This window comes from Vipera berus, assembly GCF_964194415.1.
Source record: "Vipera berus genome assembly, contig: HAP1_SCAFFOLD_42, whole genome shotgun sequence".
NCBI classification, from domain to species: domain Eukaryota; kingdom Metazoa; phylum Chordata; class Lepidosauria; order Squamata; family Viperidae; genus Vipera; species Vipera berus.
In genome coordinates, this window is record NW_027673651.1 from 44239 (window position 1) to 64524 (window position 20286).

The 20286-nt window shown below is 40.2% G+C and overlaps 1 protein-coding gene across 1 annotated transcript in view; it reads left to right on the forward strand.

Annotated features, from left to right (window-relative positions):
• Positions 1-1166: 1166 nt before the first annotated feature.
• Positions 1167-20286, forward strand: part of LOC308679213 (collagen alpha-1(XXVI) chain-like) — a gene marked incomplete at both ends in the record, with an annotated part of 40502 nt that continues 21382 nt past the window's right edge. Inside the window, 4 exons of the mRNA XM_081346804.1 lie at positions 1167-1228; positions 6111-6264; positions 13271-13360; positions 15938-16090. Coding sequence (XP_081202930.1) covers positions 1167-1228; positions 6111-6264; positions 13271-13360; positions 15938-16090 — 459 coding nt within the window. The remainder of the gene's footprint in view (positions 1229-6110; positions 6265-13270; positions 13361-15937; positions 16091-20286) is intronic.

Consider the following 20286-nt stretch of genomic DNA (forward strand, 5'->3'; position numbering starts at 1 on the left):
ATATGACAAGCTTGTAAATGTTTTACAGAAACATATGCACTTCCTATAGCCAGTGCTAGTTAATGGGTTGGAAAGAGTTCCAGAAGTTGTGTTCTGAATGCTCTGTTACATTACTGACATCTCTCTTTGGAGCATCCAGTGACTGAGTTCCAGTTGATGCTGTTTTTCCTCCCTTTATTGCAGGTTGTCCTCGATTTAAGGCTGTAATTGAGCCTGATAATTACAGTTGTAATTTGTGATGGTTGCAAAGTGGGTCATTGCATAATTGTTTTGTTATCTCTATGGTTTATTGCATTGTAAACTGCCCAGAATTGCCTCAAATTGCAAGATGGGAAGAACATAAATTTAAATAAATAAATAAATAAATAAATAAATAAATAAATAAATAAATAAATAAATAAGTAAGTAAGTAAGTAAGTAAGTAAGTAAGTACATTGCAGTCCTGTGAACACAAGACATTGTAAATGCCAAGCCCCCCAAATGCATTTGTGAGACCGTGGAGAGGGGATGGCCATCAAAACGTCAGAACCAGGTTGTAGGTTTTGAGGGGTTCATCGTAACTTGACAATTGCTAAATCACTGGTTGAGGACTATCTGTAGTTCCCTCCAACAATCTTCGCAGAGGAGAAGGAATATGTGTTCTGAACTCCCAAGTCTCCATGCAATTCTGTTGCTTTTCCCCATCCCTACTTTGGGCACAGTTAAGCAACCAAAGACTTCTGAACAACAGTTACTAGAATCCTTATTCATTGGCCTTTTTGTTTGGTGCTAATGGGAATTGTAGTCCAAATCATCTACCACTCTGTTGTCTAACCCTTGCTCTCCAGCAAACAAATTTGGTTAAAACATTTCTCATTGTTTTATCATTATTGTTTCCAGGCCAGACCACTCTTTAAATGTTGTAAGGATCATCCATCTGCTTCTTTTTTGAAACTAATCATTTATTTATTTGCATCCAACATAGGAATGTGTACTGTTTTTGAAATGTTATTGTGTTAATAAATCATTACAATTACCCCCTAGGGATTTTTTGAAAAAAAATTGAAAAGCTAAGCCAGAGAGTACATTGCAGTAATTAAAATAAAATTAAAACATGATCAATGTGAGTTGTTCATTTATTTCAACCATATGTTGTAACAAACCCAATGTTTTTTTCTTTCTTCTAGAATGTATGAATTGCACAAAGCTCATAGATATGACTGAAAGGCTGAATATCTTGGAAGCCAAAGTAAGTACATTTTTCAAGAAACCATTTGGGTGGTTGAGAATGCTCCCTACCTTTGGCCTTCATCTACCTGACTTCAATGATCTCAGCTGTCGCAAAATATCTTATCCCACTTTTCTGGAGCATCTCCCAGACTCTAATTTAAAACAGCAATCTCCAATCTTCCGGTTTTGAGGACTGGTGGTGGTGGTGGTGGGAGGCAGAGGGAATGGTTATGCACAAGTGGCAGGTGCGCACACATGCGCACAGCTGCATTTGCGTGAGTGGTGAGCCACACGCCTGCTGCTCACACATATGGAGCTTTGCAAATGCGTGAGTGTGCGCACTCACCCACCACTTCCATAGCCTTGTTTCAAATGGACTGTGGCCCATGGATTGGGGATCCTTCATTTAAAAGACTTCAACCATTCTCCTTTAATTTATGAATAGAAAAATGTTCATAATCATAGAATTGGACAAGATCTCAGAAGATACACACCAGTTCAGTCTGCTGCTTAGTGCAGGATCTGAGAAAACTTTTTAAACAAATGACTATCCAGTGTCTATCTGAAGATGACCATCAAGGGGGAAGAACAGGCCACTTTATCATTGGAGGTGTGAATTGAATGGCATTGATTCTTCAGCACCTCTTGGCCTACAGATCTCAAGTAGGCAGTAGGGTATAGATAGCATTAAGGTTTGATTCTCTGTCTCTTTTTTTAATCTGTCAGGATCCTAATTTGTGGCGATTTTCTTCTGTGGCCATTTTCTTCCAAAATACAGATGCACACAGAACATGTGCTCTTTGATTTGGTAAAATATAGCTAGCTAGGTGCTAGCATTATCTATTCCCATAATTTACTTCCTGTTATAGTTATATCCTGCTTCACTAATAATTGCTCAGGTCAGATTTCTTCTCTTAGGAATGTCCACACATATTTGTAGAATGTTTTAATTTCCAACATTCATGAGTCAATCTCTTATCGTCAAGAAATTTCCTCATAACATCTCATCTGACTCTATTACCATGAAGTTTCAATCCATCAGCAGTGGTCTTGTATGATGCCAGCTTTCTTTCTTTCCTCAAAATCATAACACTACATGTTATCAAGGTTACTATGGGCTGGGCGGAAGGAAGCCAAGATTTATTTGTATCACAAGCTAGGGACCTTTTTCACAGAGGTTAAGGTGAATGTATATTAGTCCTAGATTTTAGCGGAGGCAGGAAGATCACATCTTTAAGGAAACAAAGAGAATTTGAAAAGTCCAGAAGCAACATTTTCTTCACATCTGCCATTAACTAAAATTCACCCAAGTCAAAGAAATGAAAGACAGCCCTTATTTGTTTTTTTCCAGTTTCAAAATTTGCATTAGTTTATCAAAACAGAAAATAACAAAGAAAAAGAAAAATAGTGGTAAAGTTGATAAGAAATTCCTGAAATCACAATCCCAAGTTTGTGGGCATCTTGTTAAGGTATGCCTGGGAGGCATCTGGGTTCATACAGTCCATTTCCATGAACTTGTCCAAAACTAATTTGTTCTCAGAAATCAAGCTTCTTTGTTTTCCCCCCCATCATTATAGTATCCAGATACTGTTGGATTGACTTTCCCCACCCAAAAATGGAAGGATTTTTTTTATCCTATGTTGACTAATGCATCTCTTCCCTTCCCCATGCACGCTCTTGTCCTTAAATTGCTAAGACCCCAAGATTTCCCTATCTACTATATTTCCTTTGCTTCTTCGTGGCACAGTAAGTAGTGTTAATGGTTTGGCTTTCCTTGCTGCACCACATTTCCCAGTAAACCTAGCTGCTAGAACCAGCGGCTAACTGCCTGAGGATGGGTTGATTGAGAATTTTCTTTTGTATGAGATTTCCTTGACCAATTCAGTTGAGCTGATCCCACCACATAACTTAGGTACCATCCCAAGTGAGAAGTCACCAAAAGAGATAAAGCTGTTGCTGCTTTAGGTCAGGAGATCTGGTCTTTTGAAGTTCAACTTCAGGGAAGTAGAACTTAGGAAGAATATGTTATGTGCATAGATTTTTAAGATTTTCATTTTTTTCATTAAACCAGACATATCCAATTCCTGCAACCATTCTTTGTGTGGTTTAGCCTCTAGCCCCTAATCATCTTTGTTATTCTTCTCTTCTTTTTGGTTATTGTGGATCTTCGTTTCCAAGCCCACCAGCACTTGACCAACCATGAAGCCTTGCGTGTACATGGCTGCATGTAGTGTATACACTATATGTTATTTGAAACTATACTTAGGTATTAGATTTCACAATGCATAATCTGTCCAGGACTATCTATATTTGTCAGGTTCTCTGGAGCCCAATTTTTTTATTATTTATCCGCCATAAGCTTTTAGCAAAATCCATGATGGATTATGAATAGTCTGTTAGAAATTTAAGGTTTGGATCACTCTTTGAAAACTTGCAGTTATCTGATCTGATATCATGCATCCCAGTGAAAGGCATAGGCTGTGGTGTCCTGGATATGAGGACATGAGATTACACAAATGCTAGTTACGATTGATTCCATATGTGATTGCCAAACGACCATATGCTTTTTGCATGATCACTCTTTTTTTGTAATATAATTCTCTCCCTTTGCCAGGCTCCAGATTATAACGTTCCCCCCATATCATTAAAAGGCTTGTGCTTATTTATTTCAAGCAAAATAGAGTGTTTTGTTCCACACATTTAATTTAAACACATTTTTCTTAATAACTGTTAACAGCTATGTGAGATGAAACGCAGTCTTGTCCACATCTACTCAGAAATAAGTCCCAGTGAATTAAATCATGCTTTCTTATAGATAAGAATGCAGACTTAATTTAATAAGGGATCTGGAGGCTAAATCACATGATAAATGGTTGAGGGAGCTAGCTATGTCTAGCCAATAGAAAAGAAGGATTAGGAGGGACATGATATCTATCTTCCAGTACTTGAGACCTGTCACAGAGAAGAGGGGATTGACTTATTCTCTAACCTAAGACACTAGAGCAGGGCTTTTCAACGTTTTCACCCATTGTACCACTTTTAGGATATGGTAATATCCGAGTACCACCAGTCACCTAGCAAGGTGTCCAAAACCTGATGACCCCGCCCCCAAAATAGGGAAAAAAGTGATAAAGTACAGGTACTCCTTGACTTACAACAGTTCGCTTAGTGACTGTTGGAAGTTACAATGGCACTGAAAAAAGTGCCCCCCAAGCCACAGCCGAGCAAGACATCTGCCTGCCTGCCCGGCCACGCTCTTTTTTCTAACAGTGAGAACAATTAATCAATGGAATAGCTTGTCTCCAGGAGCTGTGGGTGCTCAATCACTGTAGGTTTTCAATAGACTGGACAAACCAATTGACTGGGATGGTAACATCTCCTGTCTTGAGCAGGGAGTTGGACGAGAAGACCTGTGCGGTCCCTTCCAGCCCTATGATTCTATGCTCTGTGTTCTTGAAACTACCGTGCAAGGTTAGTAAGTTATGTAGAAAACATTGGCAGCTGCCTAAGCTGTAGTAAATTCTAGGACTATATGGTCATTCTCAACGTTCTTACCACTTCCAATTCCTTCACCACTTACTCCTTGTTAATATTAAGTCCAGTATAGATGATTCTCTAGACCCTTCCTCCATTGCAGTTGTCTACAAGATATGTCAAGAAATTATTGGATCTCCCACTTACTGCAGAGTATGATTCCCAGTGATGTCAAGGAAGTTGAAATCCTCCATTTTCACTATAGTGTTTCCTGGATATCTTGATCATCCAGCCTGCAAAAATTTATGTATCTTTTGCTTGTTTGAATTGCCTGTAGTACATGCCCACAACGTCATTTTGTTTTGTTTTTTCAGTCTTAATATTTACCCAAGCACTTTCAACAGTGTCTTCCTCCCTGATGTGTTGTTGTTATTAAATTTATTTGCTGCCAAAGTCCCAGTGACGTATGAATTTCTGTATAGATGTGTCTTTATATCCAATGAGATTCTCCTTTTGTCGGATCTGTTTCTTCTGAACAAATTACATCTTTCCTGCACAGTATTCCAATTATGATATCCATCCCAGCTAGTGTCTGTAATACTTTCAATGTCATATTTACTCTCCTGTACTAAGACTTTAGGTTTGCCTGTTTGCTCCCCATACGGGCATCTGAGCCCTTTAGTAATGCTCTTTTAAAAATTTCTTCGCTATATCTCCTAGTGAAGAGTTCCCCAACATTTACTGCTTTGTGGACTGGCGGGGGGAGTTTGCCTACCTGGCTGGCAGGCGTGCGTGTGTGCACAGCTCCATTTGCATGAATGGCATTAAAATGCTCCTGCCTCTCACTCAAATGGAGCGCATGTGCATATGCTCTCTGCTGCTCACCTCTACTTGCACAACTGAAGATATGCATGTACGTGCACATGCTTGCCGGCCATTTCCACAGCCCAGTTGCAACCCCTCATGGCCCACAGGTTGAGGACCCCTGTCCTGGTGTATGTAAGATACAGTATACTGACTTTAGACTTGTGTTTTAAGTGTGGCTCTAGGAAATAGAATCCCTTGCCCTCCAGATGACTTAAACAATATGTTTTCCAAAGATATTCTTCTTAGTTTTTGCAAGGTGCAGCCCATCTGCCCCAGAAGCTCTTCCTATAGGTACTAAAGACTGTAACCCAGGAATCCAAAGTTTTCTCGAGGACACCATACCTTGAGTCAATGGTTCAAAATCCTATTTCAGAGAAATTCCTATTCTCTGCTGGGACAACATTAATCCAGCTGCTCTAGTACTCTAGGACTGATTCGGAGCTGTTCATGGTCCTGATTTTCATTCAAACACCATGTCCTACTCAAAAAGATTTGGTATGATTGCCTCCATGTCATTTTCATATATACAATTTGTTTTGACCATTATGTTTTCCATCCAGATCCATTTGCTTGAGGCTGCAGAACGACCTTCACCTTCAGACAATGATCTTCCAATGACAAGAACTACAGCCACTTGGTATGATGATGTGGTGCCTGATGCTATTCCCCTAGCTAATCCAGGAACAGCCCTGAGGAAACCAATGGGACCTGTTGGTGAGCAGATTGCCTCATGTTCTCTTCCTGGGCATCTGATTTTTATAAAAATGGGAAATGCCATGTATTTCCTAATAGGCCAATTCTGTCTTTTTTTCCGCACTGAACTTGTGGTTCATTATTTCAATCAAATAACATTATGTCTGGGCTTAGGCCAAGAAATTTAATCATTAGTTATAGCATTATCATTTGCTATACAAGTGTCTTACTTATTTAAGTAAGTAAGTAACGAGCCTTTCTGGAAAAGGTATGTCTAGACATTTTCCAAGAAAAGGGGAAATCCTGTTGGATCTTCATAAAGAGAGAAGTCTTCGCCTATGCCAGGGGTCTCAAACTCGCAACATCACGTGATGTGTTGCAACGTATTGTGACTTTTTGTTCCATTGCCAGCAATGGGGTGGGCACAGTTTCGGCATGACACATCTTGCCCCCAGGACAGCAGTTTGACACCCCTGCCCTATGCAGTCAGCTCTGCAAATAAGATGTTCCCAGTATTCACTAATCCAGAATGTCTAGAGACATGGGTTTCCACAATTACAGCCACTTTTATCAAAATGATGAAAGCAGTTCACACTGCTCCTTTTGGACTTCTGCATAACATCATGAGCATGATATCATTATGATGTCATCATAAAAGATGTGATGCTGCTTTTATCGAAATGACCAGTGCTACTTGACCTCTTTTACTAGTTTTCCTTGGTTGAAATAGTAATGGATAGGTTGCAAGTATATGGCCATCACTTCCCTACTACTCTCTCTCTCTCTCTCTCTCTCTCTCTCTCTCTCTCTCTCACACACACACACACACACACACACACACACACACACACAAATGAATATGCTTAGGAAATGAGTGATCAAAGACTGAGGAAGTCTTTCTTTCAAGCTTTCCTTCCACCAGTAATAATGATGTTAGGATGTTAGTGGTAATTTCTTATGATATATGTAATAGCACTTGCTCTCTCTTCCCATCCTCTGGTAGAAGAAGATTGCCTGAGTGACAGGGAAAGGCTGGAAAAGGGAAGAGAAGGTGTAAAAATAATTGAGTGAAAAATGGTCTTGGGGAGAAATGTTCCAGGGAAGGCAGTGCAGAAAGAAAAGAGTAGAAAAACAGGAGTTCTCTGGGGAAAAGGATTCAAGGATGATTAAGGTGGCTACATGTGGAAACAGGGCAAGAGAAATGGGATTTCAGGATGGAGGTAACTGTGAGGGTGGGGGGAGAGAGGTTACAGGGGGAAAATGAACGAGGAAGGAAAGTTTAATTTCCCCACTGCAAATTATATTACTTGTTCAAAGTATTGTAATTATTTGATCTGCAAATATTATTTTTAAGTGCAACCTTTTTTTAATTTAGCAAAGGATTAATTAATGGCATACGGGCATTCCTTTAGTTTTGTAATGCCTGAGATCACTGACTATTATTGTATATAACAAATATCCATTATATCCGTGGAGAAACAGACTGTGTGGGATTTATTGGCCTCACTTATTCTTCACAGAATAAATTTAGTTTGGAACAGGCATCAGCTAATTCATGTCTTAACTTCTTAACAACAATCAGATCATCTACACTTTTTCAATGCATTTGAAAGACACTGGGTTGAGAAATAGCTACATATAGTTGCTCAATGTACTTAACTAGTAATGGAATTTACTCATTTTATGAACCATAAACTGGCTGGGTTCATACAATGTGCTTAGCTCTCCATCCACTAAACCAGGGGTAGGCAACCTTGGCTCTTTTATGACTCGTGGACTTCAACTCCCAGAATTCCTGAGCCAGCATGTCTGGCTCAGGAATTCTGGGAGTTGAAGTCCACGAGTTATAAAAGAGCCATGGTTGCTTACCCCTGCACTAAACCAAACTCTTAAATAAAAATCACCTTAGTTATTTGCAATGGTTGCCTTAGTTGCTATGTAAATGGAGCCACTAAGGTTTTGAGTAACTTGGTTAAGCATGTTTTGTATACATAGCTACTAGCAAGGTCTGATTTACTTTTTGTTCTGGGAATCACAGAATTTGAAGTGGCTTTAAGCCTCATGTAATCCAGTCCTATCCAGTTCAGGAATCTATTTACTATAGTACCTCGACGGAGTCATTCAGGTTCAGTTTAAGCACTTCCAGCGAAGGAAGAAAAATTCCAAATGGTTGGTCTATTTTTGAATATCCCATATCTTTAGGAATGTTTTCTCAATATGCAACCAACATGTACTTTTTTGTAATTTAAACCTATTATGTCCTGTCTTCCAGAAGGACTCTTAAAAAGTCTGTCTCATCTTCTACCTGTCAGCTTCTACCTGTCAATTTAAACTAAACATCCCTGTCCCTGGCAATCTAAAAATTATAGGGTTATCAATGCATGTAACATAGATGTCAATGCTGCTAACATCAAATGTTATTGCTTGACAAGAGATGAAGAAGGAGCCATTTCATATGTTAAACTTGTGTATTGCTTTAAGAGATTTAGTTTAAGGTTGGGAGGGGGGATGAGTAGGATTGCACTTTCAAGGCCATCTCTAACTAAAGAAGATAAGGCCTTGGCAGTTTTAACAGAAGGGAAACTGATTCTTTAAATTAATTGGAGAATATGATTAATGACAAAATTAGAAAGGTGGAGAATTGTGTTTTAATATATTGTGCAAGGGGAGGAGGTTTCAGATTCCAGCTTCCTTCGAGCAAGGATTTGCTGGTGTATTAGGCTAATAAAGGACTTTTAAGGTAAGCAATGCCTCAGAGTCACTTGAAAAGCCCATACGTCAGAAACTTGACAATAGATATGTTTGTGGACAAGAATATCAACCTTGCTGTCAAGCAAAATCAAGCTTTTAATAGCGAGTGCCACACAAAGTGCACTAACCAAACAGGTGGTAAGAAAATAGGGGAACTCAGACAGCACACAGGTTATGTAGAAAGTAAACACAGGGTCAGTCATAAAGGACTCAAATGTCTAAACACCAATGCACAGAGTATGAACAGCAAGCAGGGTGAACTAGAAATTCAGGTAAATGAGGGCAGATATGATATTGTTGCCGTTACAGAAACATGGTGGGATGAACCCACAAATGGAACACATAGCTAGAGGGATTTAAATTATTTAAAAGAAACAAACCAAACAAAAGAGGAGATGGAGTTGCTCTCTATATAAGAAATAACTACACAAATAGAGCACAACAATGATAAAAACTGTCTTGAATGCATTTGGGTCAATATAAAAGGGGGAAAAATACATTGCTATAGGTGTATACTATAGGGCACCCAACCAAACAGAGGAAATAGATGACGTTTTTGCTAGTCAGCTAACTAAGGTATTTAGGAAGCACATCACAATAGTAATGGGGGACTTTAATTACCCTGACATCAACTGGGAGACAAACTCTGCACTAAGTGGAAGATCAAACAGATTCCTGGCAAACCTAGCAGACAACTTTGTCTCCCAAAAAGTAGAGAAGGGAACTAGGGAATTAGCCATATTGGATCTAATCCTCACTAACAGAGATGAAATGATAGAAGGTCTTGAAGCCACAGGAACCTTGGGGGGAAGTGATCGTGCAATATTGGAATTCAACATTCTGGAAGCACAAGCAATAGAACACAGTCAAACTAGAGTCTTGGACTTTAAGAGAGCTAATTTCAATAAACTTAGAGAGAGCTTGGGAAGGATTCCATGGATGAGAGTCCTCAAGGGGAAAACAACTCAAGAAGCTTGGGAAATTTTGAAAAGTGAGATAATAAAAGCCCAGTCTAGCACAATACCAACAAAGAAGAAAAATAACAGCTCTCAAAAGAAACCAACATGGCTTCATAAAGAACTCTCTGATAAATTGAAAGATAAAAAGGACAAGTATAAAAAGTGGAAAGAGGGGAACATAACTAAGGCAGAATATGAGCAAATAGCCCATGCCTGCAAAGACGAAGTGAGGAAAGCTAACGCTCAAAATGAACTAAGGCTTGCGACCAAAGTAAAAAATAACAAAAAAAGCTTCTTTCAACATGTAAAAAACAAGAAAAAAGTTAAGGAAATAATTGGTCCATTAGTGGGGGAAAGTGGCAAGAAGGTGACAAGCAACAGGGAGAAAGCAGAAGTATTTAACTCGTTTTTTGCATCTGTCTTTACACAAAGAGAAGAAACAGTCCAACCTATCAAAAACAGTACCATAAAAAACAGATTAGAAACACAAGTTAAGATAGGCAAGAAAATGGTAAGTGAGCACCTGTCCAGCCTGTGGTTGTTGTTAGCTGCGAAGTCGTGTCCGACCCATCGCGACCCCATGGAAAACGTTCCTCCAGGCATTCCTGTCCTCTACCATCTTCTGGAGTCCATTTAAGCTCACGCCTACTGCTTCAGTGACTCCATCCAGCCACCTCATTCTCTGTCGTCTCCTTCTTCTCTTGCCCTCAATCTTTCCCAGCATTAGGCTCTTCTCCAGTGAGTCTTTCCTTCTCATTAGGTGGCCAAAGTATTTGAGTTTTAGCTTCAGGATCTGGCCTTCTAAAGAGCAGTCAGGGTTGATCTCCTTTAGAACTCATCCAGCCTAGATTAGTTCAAATCACCAGGACCAGATGGATTATACCCCAAGGATCTCAAGGAATTGGCAGATGTGATCTCAGAACCACTGAACTATATTTTTCAAAGATCCTGGAGCACTGGGGAACTACCAGAGGACTGGAAAAGAGCCGATGTAGTTCCCATCTTCAAAAAAGGGAAAAAAATAGATCCAGCAAACTACAGACCTATCAGCCTGACCTCAATACCTGGGAAGATTCTGGAAAAGATAATTAAACAATGAACCAGCGAACACCTAGAGGCAAATGAAGTCTTTACTAAAAGCCAAAATGGCTTTGTCGAAAACAGATCATGCCAGACAAATCTTATTGTATTCTGTGACCAAGTGACAAAATTAGTGGACCAAAGGAATGCTGTGGATATAATTTATTTGGACTTCACTAAGGCATTTGATAAAGTAGATCACAACCTACTACTTGATAAGATAGAAAAATGTGGGTTAGACAGCATCACCACCAGATGGTTTTGTAGCTGGCTGACTGGCCGTACTCAGCATGTGGTCCTCAATGGAACTGCATCTACATGGAGGGAAGTGTATAGTGGGGTGCCCCAGGGCTCTGTTCTGGGCCCAGTGCTCTTCAACATCTTCATCAATGATTTGGATGAGGGGATAGTTGGGGAACTCATCAAATTTGCAGACGACACCAAGCTGGCAGGAATAGCTAACACTCCAGAAGATAGGCTTAAGATACAGGAGGATCTGGACGGACTTGAACACTGGGCACTATCTAACAAAATGAAAATCAATGGTGAAAAAAGTAAGGTTCTACGTTTAGGCAAGAAAAAACAAATGTACAGGTATAGTATAGGTGGTACCTTGCTCAATAGTAGTAACTGTGAGAGGGATCTTGGAGTCCTAGTGGACAATCACTTAAATATGAGCCAGCAGTGTGCTGACGCTGCCAAAAAAGCCAACACAGTGCTAGGCTGCATTAACAGAGAGATAGAATCAAGATCAAGTGAAGTACTAATACCACTTTACAATGCCTTGGTAAGGCCACACTTGGAATACTGCATCCAGTTTTGGTCACCACGATGTAAAAAAGATGTTGAGGCTCTAGAAAGAGTACAGAGAAGAGCAGCAAAGATGAAGGCTAAAACATATAAGAAACGGTTGCTGGAATTGGGAATGTCTAGTCTAATGAAGAGAAGGATGAGGGGGGACATGATAGCAGTGTTCCAATATCTCAGGGGCTGCCACAAAGAAGAGAGAGTCAAGCTATTCTCCAAAGCACCCGAAGGCAGGACAAGAAACAACAGATGGAAACTAACCAAAGAGAGAAGCAACCTAGAACTAAGGAGAAATTTCCTGACAGTTAGAGCAACTAACCAGTGGAACAACCTGCCTCCAGAAGCGGTGAATGTTCCAACACTGGAAGTTTGTAAGAAGAGACTGGACAGCCATTTGTCTGAAATGGTATAGGGTTTCCTGCCTGAGCTGGGGGTTGGACTAGATGACCTCCAAGGTCTCTTCCAACTTTATTATTATTATTATTATTATTATTATTATTATTATTATTATTATTATTATTATTATTATTATTACCTGAAAATACTTGAAGACAGCCATCATGTCTTCCTCCAGTGTTGTCTTCTCCATGCCAAACATAGCCAACTTTTTCAAGCTTTTCCTCTTTTCTCATATTATCTCTCAGACTCAAATATGTGTTGGACCCATTGTAATTATTTGAGAGTGGTGGGAGAAAGAGGCTTATCTTAGTCTTGATCTGGGTCTTATTAAAAATAGTTGTAGGCAGATCTCATGCTGAATATGTAAAATGTTTATTTTGTGACAGAAATTTCAAGGAGATCCCTGCTGCAGCTGAATTTTTGGCAGTGCTTATCAATTAAGAACACAGCTTCTGAATCAATTAGGAAGGTGTGAATTATTATTCTTGATATGTTATGAGCAGTTTCCTATTAATGAATATCTTATAGTTAGACTGCTTAGTTAGGCGAATCGTATTTAAATTTTGCTTTCTCATTCAATTTTTTTTACTGTAATAAAGATACATATAGACACATAACTATATTTGTAAACATTGCAATAGCACTTGAACCTCTGTACTGCTTCTCAGGGCTTTACAGTCCTATCTAAGCGATTTTACATAATCAGCATATACTACTACTACTACTACTACTACTACTACTACTAATAATAATAATAATAATAATAATAATAATAATAATAATAATAATAATAATAATAATAATAATAATTGGAAGGGACCTTGGAAGTCTTCTAGTCTAACCCTCTGCTCAAGCAGGAACCCTACACCACCTACACCGTGAGGATTGAACCCCTGGCAGTCAGCAGAATTAGTCTGCAGTATTGCATTCTAACCACTGCGACAACATGAAAAATATACATTAACTGACTCCTGTTGTTTGACACTGTTGCTTATCTTTTGAACCAAAGTGTTTATGCTTATATTTTTTAGGGCTTCCAGGGCCAACTGGGAGACCAGGACTGCAAGGCCCAAAGGGAGAAAAGGGGGAGATTGGTGAAAGAGGACCAGCTGGACCACCAGGTAAGTGGAAGAGAGAAACAGCTATACTTATGGGAGGACAATATGGAGCCTGAGTTGGCAGATTTCATGAAGATACTTGAAGTTGGGCTACATGTTACGTGGCAATTCTGCAGCTTCCAGATGAACCATATTCCCATAGTCCTCATCAGCACAGTGATTTAGATTACAGGAAAGGACTGCTAGGACTTGGAGCCCAGCACACTCAAACACAAATCTTCAGTCTTGATGGCTGAATTGAATTTTCTTCTTGGCTATCCTTTCTAATCCCAATGATATTGAAGCAATTTGTTTCCAAAACTTAAAAACAGGTCTCTGTAATTTATTCCATTTAAGAACTGTTATATGATTTGTCATAGGTCCTCATTTTATTAATGAACATCACATGCATCATCAAAGGCAACAATTTCTCATCAGTAGTAGTAGTATGTTTTATTTTTTAGAACATTTTTGTGCTTAAAATCTGCATGGCATTCAATACATGTGATAGTAGTGGGGGGGGGAAGCCACTAATCATTTTTAACATTACTTTGAATCATATTTCTAATCTATTGGGATGTAAGCAATTCTATTACATGTGAAAGTTTCCCTTGATTTTTAGACTATGATGACTGGCCTGGGAAGGTGGAAGTTGTATCTGGAGAACAATAGGTTGTAGAAAAATGGTGCCATGTAAATAAACTTGCTAACTCATCAGTTGACTTGTCTCCAGATATGTAACAGCATAAGTATGTCTAGAAATTGGATAGAAAACATTTCCCCAAATTTGAGAGGTATCATATGGCATCTTCTTACTTGGTATATTCCAGTTGTTTAGACTTCACAGTCTAAACAACTAGAATGTAGGGAGAAATTCATGAGTATACCTCATATGCAATTTTTGCAATTCCAGTGACCAGGGCTTCTAGGTCTTAGCTCATCCAAGCTCATTCTGAACAGTTCAGAACCAGTGATTACTTTTTTTTTTCAAGGATGGAGTGTTTTCTACTTTGGTAGGCAGTGAAGGGTGAAGGGGCAGTGGGACAGGACAATCTCACTAAGGGGTTTTTGACCATATCAGCTCAAAAGAGGAATAGTGGAATAGCCTTGGTGGAGCAGTGGGCTAATGCCTCCTTAAGTAACACCAGCTGCCTGCAATTAGTGCAGGTTCGCGTCCCACCAGGCTCAAGGTTGACTCAGCCTTCCATCCTTCCGAGGTAGGTAAAATGAGGACCCAGATTGTTGGGGGCAATAAGCTGACTTTGTAATAATGCCGCTTGGGGTGTGTGTGAAAGCCCTAACAAGCAGGCATATACATAGAATGAAGGCTACTGCTAAGCTTGTAAGCCGCCTTGAGTCTTCGGAGAAGGGCGGGATATAAATGGAATTAAAATAAAAAAAATAAAAAAATAAGCAGGGAATAAGCATGAAACAGGATGTTCCTCCATCACCTAGAGAGCTAAGCAGAAGAAGTGTAATGAGCTGTGAGAATAACCTTGAGGAATAAGAGGAAGAGTTGCAACCAAGCCAACTGTCAGATAAGAGAGATTTGAATCCAAAGCAGAAATATAATTTGAGAAAGGGTCTTAGGCTTGATCCTCCCTAATTCTCTTGTAGATAAAGATAGGAAGGGGGAGCTGCTTTCAGACTTGCAAGACTGATGTCATCTCTTCAAGGTAGACCAGACTTGGTAAACAAAGTTATAAATATTAAAAATACTTTTATTATAGGATTATAGTAATAGTAATCTTGCAAATCTGAATGTGCCTTCCCTCTCTCTGCTAATATTTTTGCCAGTTTGAAGTCCATTCCTGCAGCATAAGGGAGGATTTTGCCTCCTTGCATGATAAGAGGGCACATGGCAACCAGATGTAAATGCAAACAAGTTGCCAAGCACCCAAAATGTCGTCATGTGACTGGTGGGGGAGCAGTACAGCTTTTTACAATGGCTAGAAGTGCTCTATGGGCTGAAAAGCACCTCTTTTGAGACGGCAAATGGTCATTAAAGACAAAAGATTGTAAATCAAGAATTACCTGTATAGTTCTTTGCAACCTTCTATGCTGGAGTGAGGATGCTTCCCCATCCAGGCCAGCCATTCAGTCTTTTTGGAGAGGACTAAGAAAAGTTCCTCTTCAAATTGAAGCTCACTTGAGCAGCCCATTCTCCTCAAGTTGGTATACTTTCCTCTACCATTTAGACTTTTTTTTTTTTACAAACTGGCTTATTCCTTGGTTCTTAGTTGCTTTGTAGCTCAATTGGATGCACTAATCTTCTTTTGCTCTGGTCTCCTCCTCACAGCCAGGACTTTCTCCACCAATGTCTAGAAATTGGCATGCAAAATATTTATGCTTGATAATCCAATGTTGGGAGGAAGTGGTTTGATAGCCTGGGGTTGGGGGGAAATGACTCATGCTTGGCCATGCCTTAGCTGTGACAGAAAGTTGTCCTTTATCAATGTTTCACATATTTCAAGCAAGATTTTTTGCATTAAGGAACAGGCTCTGTGACAGATGCCTTAAGGCTCAGCTTAATCCTCAGCAAAACCAATGCACTTCCAGTGCTCTGAGGAATCGTGACTCTTTCTTTGCTCTGAATTCTAGGACAACTTGGACCTCCAGGACCTAGAGGATATCCTGGTGAGACAGGGATTCCTGGACCACCAGGGCCACCGGGACCTCCAGCATCTCCAAATTTCCCATTAACATTTCAACAAGGAGTTCTTTACTCACTGCAGCCCAATGGTGAAAAAGAAAGTAGGTCTACACATGGTTTGAAAAAGAAATGCGTACCCAGTAAACTGTATATGCGCATAAAGAGCTGTTGAGGAATACTGGTGAAAGTCCTGAACTAGGAGGGGGGAGGACCCAGGTTTAAGCCCCTCCTCAGCCGTGGAATCTCCTTGGTACCAGTTCCTCACTGTCAACTCAACCTCCCTCACAGGGTTGCTGAAACAGAAGGAGGAGGAAGTGTCTTGAGCTCCTGAATAAAAAAAAAAACAGGAGCTACATAAATAATTACAAAGAAACAAATACATATAACAAACTATTGCAAAAAACAAACTGTTGAACGAGGGATGGCCACATAGGTAGTTGTTGATGGGCATATGTTGAAGTTCTTGTTATTATTGACCATTCTGACATTTCCCTACCATCTTGTTTTATGCCATCCCTCTTACTTCCAACAATCCTCTCTTCTCTGAGTTTCTGCAAGCACAACAAGAGTGAAGAGATGGAAGAGTATCCTTCTTTTGATTTCCCCCCCTCTTCCTCTATGTGTGACCTGAACCTAGAGAAAGGGCAAGCACGTGAGCTCTGTGCAGAGAGTAAGCAAGAGGACCTTGATGGAGATACGCAAGATGTGTAGCCAGGCTCAAGGTCATCCTTCTTACTCTCTACATCAGTGTTTTTCAACCTTGGCAACTTTAAGATGTGTGGACAGCTGGGGAATTCTGGGAGTTGAAGTCCACACATCTTAAAAGTTGCCAAGGTTGAAAAATATTGCTCTGCATCATGGTACCTTGAATAAACTCTCTTCCAAGCCTTCTCTTTCCAAAAAGAAATGCCATCCCAGTGGTTTCTGAAGTGAAAAAGAAGTGTTGAATAGAGGAGCTAAAATGATCAAGTGATTGGATAAAAGTGATCCCCGTTGGAAAAACAATAAATGTTCAGGACTGTTTAGAAGGGCAAGGAAAGAAAACCATGGGGGAGGGGACAGTGGCCATCCTAAAAATGTTGGGCTAGAATGCCTGTCATGCTGCCCACTGACTGAAAGAAACGTGGGTATGCTTGGATGTTAAAATGGAGATTTTTTTTAGGAGCTTCAGTCTATTTATTCTTAACTATAAATTTGCATTTTATTTTTATCGTTGTTTGCTGTTCAGAGTTCTTTTGGCAGATGGGAAGCTATATACATTTGATTAATACATTAATTAATAAACAATCTGGGTTTCAAGGCTGTCTTGAGGGCAACATGTTCCCAACCCTTGTGACCGAAGGGTGGTAAAAAAAAATATGACGGCGAGAGAAAGAGAGAGAGCAGCCGAGATGGAGACTATGTAATATACTGACTTCAATATCGGTCATTCAGGACAAATACAAAAAAAAATATGATTGTAGTTGTAAGATATGCCTTAAAGGTGACTGGAGAGACCGCATGGGTGGGAGGAGGACATGTGATGATTCCCCTTTTTCCTCTCATTTGCCCCTTCCATCAACCGGAAGACCACTTTTATCCTCTAGATCAGCACGGAGCTGGCCTCTGAGAGCTCTCTCTGAAGCACACTTTGTGAGTCTTCCAGAATGGCTGCCTGTGCAGGTGCATATGATAGCCACCTCCCAAGGCGTCTCCAGAAGGATCATCTCAGAGCAACATGGCTCGGGCAGTTGTCTCGGGTGGCAAGTTATTCTAGAAAGCCACAAACATTACCTTAAGTGCAATAAAGCCTTTGCTGCGGATTAGGAAGATAGAACTTGCCCATACTCACTGTCTGTCCATGTCTACCACTTGAGATTAGAGAGTAAGGAAGATGACCTTGCTTGAGATATGCAAGTTCTGTTGCCTAGGCAAAAGGGGCGTAATTCACTGAACCATAAGGAGGAGGAGAAGGTCCAGCACAATCAGACCTGCATGATTTGTTTACTGTAGCCAATCTCAGAAAAGGTAGGCTTAACCTTCCTGTGATTTCTTGGCCTGATCTGTCTAATGAGGCTGAAGTTGCTCTGGTTTGCCTAATATTTGGGCCAGTCCTGAATATATCCATGAAACTTTGCATAAGCAATTCTGAAAAGGGATTAGGCAAATTATTTTCTATATACTCATTTATTTATTCACATTTATTTAACCTATTTTATTTTATTTATTTATTTATTTATTTATTTATTTATTTATTTATTTATTTATTTATTTATTTATTTATTTATTTATTTATTTATTAAATTTGTATACCGCCCTTCTCCCGAAGGACTCAGGGCGGTGTACAGGGCAATAAATATTAAAAAACAAAGTACAAAAGTTAAAAAACAATTAAATAATTTATGCCCGATACATACAATAGTTAAAACCATATTAAAAAACCCAACCCCAAACCCATCAGACCAGGCCGGACTGCTCAAATAAATAGGTTTTTAGATCCCGCTGGAAGGAGCGAAGGTCGGGGGCCATCCGGAGCTCAACCGGCAAGCGGTTCCACAGGTCTGGCACGCCCACAGAGAACGCCCTCCCCCTGGGGGCCACCAGTCGACATTCTCTGATCGGAGGCACCCTGAGGAGGCCCTCTCTGTGGGAGCACACTGGACGGAGGACGTAGGTAATCCAGACCCATGCCATGTAGGGCTTTGTAGGTCATTACCAGCACCTTGAATCTCACCCGGAGGGCAAATGGCAGCCAATGCAGCTCGCGGAGCAAAGGTATAACATGGGAGTATTGGGAGACTCCCAACACAACTCGTGCAGCTGCATTCTGCACCAGTTGGAGCCTCCGAGTGGTCTTCAAGGGCAGCCCCATGTAGAGAGCATTACAGTAGTCCAAACAAGAGGTCACGAGCGCATGAGTGACTGTACGCAAGGCATCCCGGTTCAGATAGGGCCGCAACTGGTGCACCAGGCGAACCTGGGCAAAGCCCCCCCTAAATTAGGCCCCCCTAATTTATTCTGACCTTTTTATTTTTATTTGAATATTGAAGGCAGCTGACATCAGAATACAGAAGTATTGAAAGACTAAGACCAATGTTGATATTGTTGATTCATGAAGACTGTTGCATTACCAAAATGGAAGTTCCAGATTTGATAGAACCCTAGGAAGCTAATAGTTGAGCCATCAAATCTAACCCCCTCCTTAGTGCTGGAATCCAAATTAAAACTTCCAGAGAGGTGTTCAGTGTCTCCCTGAACCCTGCTTCCCCCCCACACACACACAAATCTTTAAATATAACCTATCATTTCTCTGGGCAATTGGTTCTGGTTTCAAATTGCCCTTAGCATTAGGAAGTTTCATATTTAACTAGAATCTATCTTCCTATAAATTAAATTCATTATTCTATGAACTGTATTTTGGAACAGTTTAGAGAAGAGATCTTCATCTCCTATGTTAGATCCTTTCAAGAATTCAAATGTATTTAATTTTTAGCTTTTGGTCCTGCTACTTGTGGATTTCTCACCAGATCTGCTTGGCCACTTCAGCTTCATGGCCTTTGGTCTGCAAAGTTAGTCCTTAGCTGTCATCTTCATCAATTACCAGATTAGCTCTTCCTAGAGGGGTGAAACAAACTTTTGTGAAGCAAAATGCTTTACAGAACCTGTTGCAAAACTTTAAGCTGCAGCTCCAAATTACTAACAGCAGAGGGAAGCAGAACCTAGATAATGGTGAAAAACTACTGTTAGGGGTAAACTGCTGGTGACTATGATGATGTGCTTTGATGGTTATTTTGAAGTTAGTGTTGATTCTTAGCAACCACATAGATAGATTTATTTATTTTTGCACAATGTTCCTAACCTAGTCTTCTAGATCTTCCAGTGGGGCATTGTGCTGTTGGTCATCCTATTGTCTTCTTCCTTCCACCTTTCCCCCCATTATGGATTTCTCAAGGGAATAGATATTTGTATAAGGTACCTGAAGTCGGATAATTTGAGCCTGTCATTTGTGCCTCAAATGAGAATTCCGGATTCATTTGTTGGTTTTCTTGGCTGTCCATGGTATTCTCAGGAATCTCCTCCAACCGTCCAAAAACATCAATATTTTTTCTATCTTCCTAACCCTGGGTCGATCAGAAGGTCGGCAGTTTGGCGGGTCGAATCCCGAGTGCCACGTAACAGAGTGAGCGCCTGTTACTCGTCCCAGCTTCTGCCAACCTAGCAGTTCGAAAGCACGTAAAAATGCAAGTAGAAAAATAGGGACCACTACGGTGGGAAGGTAACAGTGTTCCGTGCGCCTTTGGCGTCTAGTCATGTCGGC